Source organism: Schistocerca piceifrons, chromosome 8 (assembly GCF_021461385.2).
Source record: "Schistocerca piceifrons isolate TAMUIC-IGC-003096 chromosome 8, iqSchPice1.1, whole genome shotgun sequence".
Taxonomy (NCBI): Eukaryota; Metazoa; Arthropoda; class Insecta; order Orthoptera; family Acrididae; genus Schistocerca; species Schistocerca piceifrons.
In genome coordinates this window covers 210,007,587-210,019,857 of record NC_060145.1, presented here as the reverse complement: position 1 = coordinate 210,019,857, position 12,271 = coordinate 210,007,587, and the positions used below count along the sequence as shown (strand labels likewise).

Sequence of the window (12,271 nt, the reverse complement as noted above, 5' to 3'; positions counted from 1 at the left end):
TACTTAAAGTCACTTCCTATGCAGTTGTACGTGGTTTTATGTTATAACATAAGGTAAACTACATATTCAGCTTACTGTGCCACTGAGGCTGATCCACCTCCAGCGACATGATCTACTCTCTGCCAACCTTGTCACGATTTGCCTCAAACAAGTGGACACTACTCCAGTTTGTAAACTTTTGTCTGTCTGCAACATCAGATACATAACTTTTCATAATACTTATGCCAGCTCCAATTTATACTCCCATGGGGCTGCTATTGTGAGAATTTTCAAATTATATTTCTTTTCCAAAAGTATTTTTATTGACGGGATATTTTGTGCCCCTCCCCTCCCTCTCCCCCTTTCTGGGACAGGGACAAGTCCATTTTACAGGGACCAAGGGATGTGTCTCCCCTCAAACTGTCTCTTACTTTTTAGTTTTGCCTGAAGTATCACTATGCAGATCTTCTAGAACCTTCGAGATGCCGCTTTTGCCCCTCTCTATGACATGGCTTCCACCCACTTTAGTAGCGCTACTCCCCCATCTGTTTCCTCACCTCTGTGTGTAACAATGGTCAAACGTGGTCTTGCATTCCCTGAATTCTGCTGTTCAACTCAGCTGAAAATTTCATACCAGTCAAATCAAAAGTTGGATTCAGATGCAGATCAAATAAATAAACTGCAAATTCCCTGCTGCATATTTTGCAGTTTATTATAAACTAATTTATGCTTTTCCTCAACTTGAGGAATTGTGTAATATTATGTTTGGAAATGAGCCTTGATAGGAAATAACATTTCACTGCCATCCCTTACCCCTCTATTAAACTGTGCCCTATCAAGGAGACTACTGCTGCATGGCACTCCTCCTTCCATGCCTCCCAGAAGGAAACCATTGTCCTGTCACCTCAGCATTTTTATTACCAGACCAACCCACAATTTTGTTTTATGTAGAAGTCACCCCATTTTCTTCTTGTGGACCCTGACAGACACTGGCATCCTGTTCTTCTTTTCTTCCGTTATAAACATAATCTTCCAGATTCTTTGACTGTGATATTGGCAGATGACTCGCAGACTATTGAACTGGTTCTTTGTTTTCTCCATGGAAGTGTATTTTATTCTCAGTTATAATGTTTTAAACTACTTAGGGGCAGGGGGTGCTCCTGTTGCTTGCTAGGTTTGGGGAGCTCTTGATCCTACCATCTTTCCCAGCTGCCTTGGTTATTTCTCTTTTATTCTATTGTAATTACTTTTATATGTGATCAGTCCCTTTTTCCTACTGCAGTGTAATTTTTTTGTGCAGAGCACTCTGATGATTAGTAGGTGCAGTTCTCTTCTTTAACATTTTCTCCTTTAACGTTTTTACTATAATGGATCGGAGGTAGGTTGTCTGTGGGAAGGATTAACTGTGTTGCATGCAGAACACCAGGGGACACTCAGATGGCCCACCCAGTTACTGACCTGGTTATTTTTCTCACTGTATTTTATTGTTGTTTATCTAATTGATATCCATTATGTTTTTTTTCATTTTTAGCCTTCTCACTCTTAGTATTACGAATCTCCCAACTAGAAGAAATTTTTTTTTATCTTTAATGTCTTCATTTGTAACGTGTTATTGGGGGGGGGGGGGGGGGGCAGGGTGAGTGGTGAGCAGTGAGTGTCTGATGACGGTGGGGTTTCTCTCACAGCAGATGAGCCCTTGGAGACTCCTAGTCTGCTCTGACGCTTGTAATGGCCTGACCTGTATGATTCTCTTTAAATTATTTCTCAGCTGTGCCATAATTGCTTTTGAGACCTCACTTATACCACTCCTACAAACTTTCATAATTCAGTTAAATTTCTGGGTTAGGTCACTAACTCTAGTTAGCTATTTCTTGACCGAGGGACTGAGACCTCACTGTTTAGTCCTTAACCACCAACCAATCAGCCCAATCAGTTCCATTTGTGTGCAGCTTGATTCCAAATGTACAGTTTGTGGATCTGCCAGGTCAAACCATCATACCTGAAGGTATTGGGTGCTGTCCTACTTGGAAGTTCGATTGCTAATGGGTCAGTAGCAACATCATTTCCAGCCTCTACACACAGACTGACAAGCCACCACTTTACATCAGTAGGCAAGGCCTACAATGTGATCAGTTTGCAAAATAAATTTTGTAACCCCAGGCACATGCATATTATACCTTTGCTTGCACGTACATGGATGAGTTGGGCAAAATGATCTGTGCGAAGAGCTGCATTATGCATAAGGATATAGCAAATTTAATTTTTTATGCTGAAGTATTACCTTGGCATCTTAGAAAGCAGTTGTATTGCGTTATACAAATTTTGCAAAATAAAGCATTACAATCATTAATTTTAGATCTTTATTTTATAAGTTTGTAGACAGCACATATATATTGTCAAGTAAAACAAGAGAAAGCCACTGGCTATAATGTGGCTTTCACTTAATGCCTTTATAGGAACAACAGGTTAGATACACTCACAGTGAACAATGCCATTAGGCCACATCTGTGTTCTGGTAGAAGATGTAGACAGCACATATATACTGTCCTCAGAGTCTTTTGCGGCACCATGACTGGATAAAATCTTCTCGGTTTTCAAGCCGCATCAACTACAATAAAATTCTCGAGCCTTCAATAGCAAGCACCGCCATCCTCATCAAGAGTAAAACTACTGACTGCCACGGCTGGCACTATTTCTTGATTATATACCTCCAATTATAGCCGCTGGGAAAGGGCCAAAATGATGCGTGCGCAGAAGCTCATACCAACTTCGACCCACCACAGGACCGAATGTCATCAAGTGGTGCGAGGGGCTGCTGCCACATTTGAAACTGCCACTCCTGCCTCCCTAGAAGCGTTAAGCATCTGCCATTGCTTCCTTTCAACATCCAAAGCCTGCCCCCACAATGGGTAGTCCTGGTCTCCATTGAAATTGTTACTGTTCAGTCTAATCTCAGCCGCCTCTTTTATAACAGAGTCCCAATATGTTGATGCTTGAGCCAAGACTATTGTGTTCTCAAACTTTTTATTTGTGTCTGTCTTTGAGGCAATGTTCAGCTATGGCCGACTTGTCGGGCTCCTTTTGCTTAATATGTCTCTTGTGCTTGGTACCGCATTCAACAACTGTGCAAACTGTCTGTCCTATGCAGGTGCTGCCATACTCACAAGGGACACCATACACATTTGACACACAAAGAGCTATGTGGTCTTTAACAGGGCACAACATGTCTCGTATCATGGGGGCAGGTTGGAACACTGATCTCACTCCACATCTCTGCAGTACAGATCCTAACTTTCTGCTCATTGCCCCACAGTACAGCAGGAAAGCTGTCGGCTTGGTCTCTTCTGCCGATTCATAAGGTGTCCTCCTTCATTGGCACCTGAAGGCGTTTGCAATATCTCTCTTGCTGTAGACATTCTCCCTGAATATGTGCCTTAAGTGCTGCAATTCGAACTGTAGGTGGTCATCATCAGAAATAACTTTGGCTCTGTGTGTTTACATGTTCAGGACCACTTTCTTGCATACAAGTTGGTGAAAACTACTGGCGTTCAAATATCGATCAGAGTGAGTCGGTTTCCTGTACACTGAATGACCAAGCTGTCCTCCTGGCTTCTGCTCAACTAAAACATCTTAACAACAGTAGCTTGCTGTCCTTCTCCGCCTCGAAGGTAAATTTAAAGTTGGCGTGGACACCGTTCATGTGATCCACAAACTGCTGCAGTGTATTTTCACCGTGAGGCCATATCAGGAAGGTGTGATCGATGTACCTAAGGAAGCGAGACATGTGCAATGCCGCAGATTCAGAGCCTGCTCGTTAAAGTGCTTCATGAAGAAATTTGTGACTGCAGGAGACAGTGGTGAGCCCATTGCTGTGCCATCCGTCTTTTCATAACATTTGTTGTGGTACAAGAAGTCATTGTCATTAGAACATGACAGAACGGCTTGACAATTCCAGGTGGAGACTGTTGGGCAAAAAGTTACAGTGTGTCTTGAACTGGCACCCTCATAAGAAGTGACACTACATCCAGACTAACCATTCATTATTTCAACCTATTTTCATTTCCTTGAGTGTTTCAACAAATGTCTGCAATTTTTCAACATGGTGTTCACAATGACCCAGTTTTGGCAGTAATAATCCTGCAAGAGGTTTTGCCAGTCTGTAGGTGGGTGAGCTGATTGCGCTAACAATGGGCCTAAGAGGAACATGTTCCTTACATATCTTCGGCAGTCCATAAGGCCTAGGGAGTCTGGTGGTGTGAGGCATTAATTTCTTCACCACTTCATCTAGTAAACCAGATTCCTTAAATAACTTCCCTGTCTTCCTGACTACGATCGGTGTTCGATCGCAACTAAACTTATAATAAATTTGGCACCTTCAGGTGGTGGTCTTAAGTGTTCAGAACCACGGTGGCATTTCCTTTGTTGGCTGGCAAGACACCCAAGTTCTCGTTCTCGTGCAATAAATGTAAGTCATGTCATTCCTCCTGGCTAATATTTGATTTCAGTGGCTTGGCTTTCGGCAGTATATGGCTGGGGTTGGTCTGATGTCTTCAACTGCTCGTGCAAGAGGTGCCGATCACACTGCTCTATTTCACTAATAATCTCCAAAATTGCCAAACGTCATGGGACTGGTTAAAAATTAAGGCTATTACTCAGCGCTGCTACAGAGTCATCCTCCAGTTCTTGTTTGGAAAGATTAACAGCTGTTCTGTGGGCCTTATCATTCTCCACATCTGTTCCTCCATGAGTTAAGTGGTAAACTTGTTACATTGCTTACATGTTGACTGGCACAAACTAGCACACTGTTGTGCTGCCTTGGCTGCTTCTACCTTGTCCCAGTTGAATGATAACAAAGTAGACGACAAAAATTGAAGACAAGCAAACAAGTTTCTGGCATTAAGATCAAGCCCATATCTTGTGAGCCATATCCTGTCTCACTATGGCATGACTTACCCTCTTCAAAATTCTGTCCACTGCAGCTGTTTGAATGTGGTACTTAACTACAGCAAAGCGAGGAATGACCTCCTTGTCCAGCAGCACTGCAAAAATACTAAAGAACTCAGCAGATGTGATTTCTTTTTGTACATTTTTTCCAGCAGTCTCTCACTGCGTGTTATGTCCTCACCATAGATGAAGGATATGTGTCCTCGGAGTCTTTTGCAGAGGCATGACTGGATAAAATCTTCTCAGTTTTCAAGTCGCGTCAATGACAATAAAATTCTTGAGCTTTCTATGGCTAGCCTGCCATCATTGACAGGAGTAAACCTACTAACTACCAGAGCTGGCACTATTTCCCACTTACATTCCTTCGATTGTGGCCACTGGCACCAATCAGAGGGGGGCCAAAATGATGCCTGCACAGACGCTGAAAGCAGCTTCTGCCCGCTATGGGACCAAGTGACGTCAGGTGGGACGAGGGGCCAGTGCCATGTTGGAACGCTGCTCCCACCTCCCTACAAGTGTTAAGCATCTGTCATTCCTTCCTTTTGACATCCAAAGCACCCCCCCCCCCCCCCCCCACACCTTAGTGTGTAGCCCTGGTCTTTGTTGAAATAGTTGCTGTTCATCCACCTCTTTTATAATGGAGTACCAGTATGCTGAGTTCTTTAGTATTTTTGCAATGCTGCTGAGACAAGGAGATAATCATCACTTTGCTATAATTAAGTACCACATCCAAACTGCTGCAGTGTACAGAATTTGAAGAAGACAATTCACGCTATAGTGATACAACGGATACAGCAGACATGATACCAGCTTGATCTTAAGGTCAGAAACCTGTTTGATTATCATCAATTTTTGACATCAACTTTGTTGCCATTCGATTGGGAGTGGGGCAACACAACAACGTGCTTTTTTGTACCAGACAACGTAACAAGTTTGACCACTTAATTCACGGAGGAACTGATATGGAGAATGATAAGGCCCACAGAACAGTTGTTAATCTCTCCAAACAAGAACTGGAGGATTGCTGTGTGGCAGTGCTGAGTAAAGGCCTTAATTTTTCACCGGTCCTGTGACATCTGCCAATTTTGGAGACTATTAGTGGAATAGAGCAGTGCATTTGGCATCTCTCACATGAGGCAGCTGAGGACATGTCTAACTGCAAGCCATATACTGTCGAAAGCTAAGGCACCAAAATGTTAGTCAGCACGAATGACGTGCATTATTCTTACTGCATGAGAATGAGGACTTGGTTGTCTTGCCAGCTGACAGAGGAAATGCCATCGTGGTTCTGCACACTGAAGACTACCACCTGAAGGTGCCAAATTTATTAGAAGATGAGGCATACCAGAAGCTTAGTTGCAATCTGACACAGGCCATAGTCAGGAAGACAGGGAAGTTATTAAAGGAATCTGGTTTACTAGATGAAGTGGTGAAGAAATTAATGCCTCACACTACCAGACCTCCCAGGCTTTATGGACTGCCGAAGATACGTAAGGAACATGATCCTCTTAGGCCCATTGTTAGTGCAATCAGCTCACCCACCTACAGACTGGCAAAACCTCTTGCAGGATTATTACTGCCAAAACTGGGTCATTGTGAACACCATGTTGAAAAATTGCAGACATTTGTTGAAACACTCAAAGAAATGAAAATAGTTTGATATGATGTAATGGTTAGTCTGGATGTAGTGTCACTTTTTATGAGGGTGCCAGTTCATGACACACTGGGACTTTTTGCCCAACAGCCTCCACCTGGAATTATCAAGCTGTTGTCATGTTCTAATGGCAATGAGCTCTTGTACCATAACAAATGTTATGAAATGACGGATGGTACAGCAATGGGCTCACCACTGTCTCCTGCAGTCACAAATTTCTTCATGGTGCACTTTGAGGAGCAGGCTCTGAACTCTGCAGTGTTGCGTCCATCTTGCACCCTTAAGTACATAGATGACTCCTTCCTGATATGGCTTCATGGTGTAAATACACTGCAACAGTTCGTGGATCACATGAACGGTGTCCATTCCACCATTATATTTACCTTCGAGATGGAGAAGGATGGCAAGCTACTGTTATTAGATATTTTAGTTGAGTGGAAGCCAGAAGGCCGACTTGGTCATTCAGTGTACAGGACACTGACATGCTCTGATCGATATATGAACACCAGTTGTTTTCACCACCCTACACACAAGAAAGTGGTCCTGAACACGTTAATACACAGAACCAAAGTTATTTCTGATGACCACCACATACAGTCTGAGTTGTAGCACTTGAGGCACGTATTCAGGAAGAATGACTACAGCAAAAAAGATGTTGAAAAGTCTTTCAGGTGTCATTGGAGGACACCTTGTGAATCAGCATTCCAGTGGCTTTCCTGCCCTGCCATACTGAGGGGCAACGAGCAGCAAATGAGCACGTTTATTGCAGAGACACGTGTTCCCCCCCTCCCCCCCCCACCCCGCCAAGGTATGAGATATTTTGCACCCTGTTAAAGATGACATAAGTCTTCGTGTGCCCAATGTGTATGGCATCCCTTTGCAAGTGCATCTATGTAGGCCAGACAATTTGCGCAGTTGCAAAACATTGTACTGAGCACAATAGACATATTAAGCAATGGGAGCTTGATAAGTCGGCCATAGCTGAGCATTACCTCAAAAATGGGCACAAAATACAGTTTGAGAACATAAGAGCCTTTCTCATCCGTCAACATACTGGAACTTCGTTATAAAAGAGGCAACTGAGATTAGAATGAACAGCAATAGTTTAAACAGAGATTGGGGCTACACACTGAGTAGGGCATGGGGGCGTGCCTTGGATGTTGAAAGGAAGCAACAGCAGATGCTTAACACTCATATGGAAGTGGGAACGGCAGTTTCAAATGTGATGCCAGCCCCTCGTGCCAACTGACGTCACTTGGTCCCGTGATGGGCCGTAGCTGCTTTGAGCTTCTGCGCAAGCACCATTTCAGTTAACTTTGGTTGGTGCCAGCAGCTGAGCAGTCATTAGATTTACTCTTGATGACGATGGCGGCGAAAGCTCGAGAACTTTATTTTAATTGAAGTGGTTTGAAAACAGAGAAGATTTTATACAGTACATACATATTGTCAGTAAAGAGATGAATGCTATTGGCTGTTCAGTGGCTTTCAGTGAATGCCTTTTTAACGACAAGAGGCTAGATGTAATCTCAGTGAACAATACCATTAGGCCATCTCTGTGGTCTAGTGGTTTGGATTGTTGGCTACTAACACAGAGATCTTGTATTTGGTTCATGGTGACTACCTCAGATATTTCTGTGTCAGAAAGTTGAAAAATGGACCCACTGAGCCTTTTGAGGCCAACTGAGAAGTTACTTGATAAAATGAACTACAAAATTGGAAGGCAATCTGCTGAATTGTGGGTGTCAGGCTAGGAGACTCACAACATTTGTTCAACTATGCCAATTTGTACACAATTTGGAAGGCTTAGGAACAGATGAGATGTGACAGAGAGAAGCGTTACCACATCTGCTTTAACTTGCTTCTCCCTTTGCAGAACATTCGCCAAACAGTCCAAAACACAAGATTTCCTACTCCTGGCACAAAAGTAGGGCAAAACAGTGGTATTCAACAGATTACTGGTGTACAAGGAAATAAGGTTAAACAACAAAGCTACTTTTACAGCCAAGAAGCTGTATAGGGATCACAATGATCACAGTGCACTACTTCCCTGTGGCTGTCAATCAACTGGGAGTAGAATGAAGATTGGCTGACAAAGAGATAAGTTTTATACTCTGATGAGAGGCAGTGCTGGCAAAGAGATAAGTTTTATACTCTGATGAGAGGGCAGTAAATGAATTTAAGTGAAAACTGTTACTTACTTTAGCTGATGATGAGATAAATATGGTAAGTAGTTTAAAATTTTATGTACTGTCTGGACTCCAGCCCATGCTTTTAGTGTACATTGTGGTTGGCTCAATCTTGTTTAGTTTAGTGATACAAATGAGCTACATTCATTTGCTGTAGCATTCTAATTTTCCCTATAGTGATGTTTATATTTATTTTAAAGAAGGTTGATGAATTGGCTAATATATTTATTATCAGGAAATGCTTGTTTTACCTAACACATTTTATTTGGGAAATTTTAACTTTTAGCATTTTACCCACAATTGACTCTTTCTATTTTAGTGTAGAATAATAAATACTAAAGAGCCCAACAGTCTATCATTACCAGAACCGAATGCTAATTTCTATCTCTGACAACCTAACAAGTTTCTCAGAAATTCAAGCTGTCAACAACAACACAATCTTCACGTCATCTTAACAACATGCAGACATTGTATTGAATTAATTACAAACACTGCAAACAGAGCTGGTCTCATTTAAATGTTAGAGAAAAGCTGTTTCAGTCACCGTAAGTTACAGGGTGTTGTATCCACCTGACATTTGCTATCTTTAGCTGTATGTATTTTATGGATTAAGAGTCAGTTGGCTCTTGCATTGTCATTCTTTTGGGAATATGAGCTGATTTTGAATTAATGATAAAAATACTAGGTTTCATATAAAAATTACTGAGACTGACTCTTTCGCCTTTCCTATATTGTATTTAGCACTAGCGCTTTCAAAATACAAAGGGCATTCAGTAAGCAATGAAACACTTTTTTTTCTTAAAGCAGGTTGGTTTTATTCATGGTTCCAATACACCATATTATTCCCCCATTCCTTTGGCTACAAAGCCCTGTTTTACAACATAACTTCCATTGATTGTGATGACCTTACACCACTGCTGGTTCCAAAATGATATTCTCGTAGAACTAGATGCTTCATTTCTGTGGATTTTTCATGTGATCCTGCATAGTTATAATCATCACTACACTGTTGGTCATTTTTGGAATACTTAAAACAATAATAAGTTCCATGTCTAAACTGATATGCTTATAGCAAAAATATGTTCTGCATTAAAGAAATATTTTTTTTTGCATTGTTTATTATTCATTTCCGTTTTGTATTTGTATTATGACATTTTGTCTGTGTAGCCGTTCTCAAATAAAATATTTAAGCCATTAACTACATATGTTTTGGATTATAGTCATTCTCATGGTCAACTCATGGTTGGTCAGACTTGAAAGCTGTAGCCATGATATTTGATAAAGTAGAAATATTAGCACACAGCAGTGTCATTTATTATTATCAAAGAATACTGAGCTGTGTGCAGTCACACCTTGTAACAAACTAACCAGAACTAAACCTGTGTGGACAGGTACAGTCCATGTGAGGTCTATTTTCTACACAGCTGAAATGCCGTTGTATGTAAAAATAAATAAAATTGAAATGAGTAACAGTAATTAAAGGAAACTTCATTCTTTCAAGAAGTTTATCATGGTTGTGAACCCTATTGCAATTAAGCTGTTGCCATATCTTCTCTATTTCCTCAACAGTTTTCCCAAGTTTAAAACAAAACACTACACATATGTCTGCTCTTAGAGGTGGACTGTTGCAACAATGTAAATTCATAGGAAAACAACAGTGGACATACATTCATCATAGACAGATTCAACCACTTTGGTTGGTGCCACTCATTACATAGGCATAAAGAGATTGTGAGGAGACCTGTAATGGTATTTTGATATGTTCATAATTATTGTGTACAAAATTTCAGTTATGGTAACTTTGGAGAATAACCTTGCAGTTGAGAACTGTTTTTGAATGTCACAAGTGTAAGAAAAGAAAGTAAAACAGGATTAATTTTGGTGTTTGCTTCTGGAACTGTACTGTTTTCTTGTTTTTGTTAACAAACATGTTTTTTATATAGATTTTAATCTGTAACATGACTTTTTATGCCATTGTTGTGCTGTTGTTTGAGTAAGTTAAACGTCTTATTTGCACAGCGTTCAAGGAGTATGTTGATAATGAAGGAATCCTGCTTCTAAATCCTGTTAAATATATTTATGAAAAGTTTTAAGAAATTTAAATGTAAAAAAAAAATAGAGGTCATCTTTGAACAAATCTCATTTTGTATAAATAAATAATTTTATCTTAGAATTTACAGTATTTTACTGTATAGGTTATGTTGTTATTATGTCTGATTTACTGGAAAAAGATGCCTCTCCCTTTATAAAATTCTTTGTAATACATGATTAGACTGTAGTATTTTAAACAATAGCCTAACATTTAAAATTGCTTGCAATATTTTCACAGATTGATAACTTGTTCTGCTTGGGGTCACCACTTTCTGTGTTTCTTGCGCTGAGATTTCGTGAACCGGAAGACCATGTTCTTCCCCCTTCTCTTTGCCGACGTCTCTACAATATTTTCCACCCATCTGATCCTGTTGCTTACAGGTCAGTTCAGCACATACGTTAGCATAATCTTTGCTGATTGTCAGTTGTTCTAATAGCATTGTTTTAGTTCATTTTGGTATCACTCACTATTCTGAGAGTAAAAATAACTCTTAATGCCCCTTGTAGCTGCTTTACAATAACTGGTAATATGGAATTTAGCATATTGAGCTGAAGGCTGTTACGTCTTGTAGTCATGCCAGTGCACTTCATCATTTGGTGCTGTGATTGATATCACGGTAAAATATTACTGTTAGGGAGCTGTAGCATGTGAAACACTGGTTTGCTTCTCTCTTCAAGACCATAAAATGAAATCATTGTGGATGTATTTTCATTCATCAAACATGGCAGGGGAGGAGGGGGCGGGGGGGGGGGGGGGGGGGGCGCCAACGAAGTAGTACAGATATGGCACCTTCCTATGTCAATCTATTCGTGGGCCACCCAGTATCCCAAACCCCACAACTGATTCAGATTCATTGATGACATCTTCATGATCTGGACCAGTGGTGAGGACACCCCATCCACATTCTACCAGAACTTTAGTATCTTTTCTCCCATTCACTTCACATGGTCTTTCTCAGCCAACAAGCCACCTTTTTCAATGTCAACCATCACTTCACGGATGGCCCCATGATGAACAGTCTATCCCCAGATATGTCAAGAGTCTCGCTGAGCTTCAGTCTGGAACCGTGTGACCGCTGCTGTCGCAGGTTTGAATCCTACCTCGGGCATGGATGTGTGTGATGTCCTTAAGTTAGTTAGGTTTAAGTAGTTCTAAGTTCTAGGAGACTGATGACCATAGATGTTAAGTCCCATAGTGCTCAGAGCCAGCCAGTCTCGCTGAGATTTCCACAGACCGAAATTATCCTTCTCAGCTTATTCAGAAACCAATCTCCCCAGTCATCTACTATCCCCCACATACTCACTGACCAGCCACAAAGGACAGGCCCCCTTGTGACTCTCTACCACCCAGGACTGGAGCAACTGAATCACATTCTTTGCCAGAGTTTTGACTACCTTTTCCGTGCCCTGAAATGAA

General features: G+C 41.1%; 1 protein-coding gene across 1 annotated transcript in view; it reads left to right on the top strand.

Annotated features, from left to right (window-relative positions):
* The window catches only part of LOC124711464 (phospholipase DDHD1-like), a 176,891-nt gene that overhangs the window by 152,861 nt on the left and 11,759 nt on the right, over positions 1-12,271 (top strand). Inside the window, exon 9 of the mRNA XM_047241560.1 lies at positions 11,093-11,235. Coding sequence (XP_047097516.1) covers positions 11,093-11,235 — 143 coding nt within the window. The remainder of the gene's footprint in view (positions 1-11,092; positions 11,236-12,271) is intronic.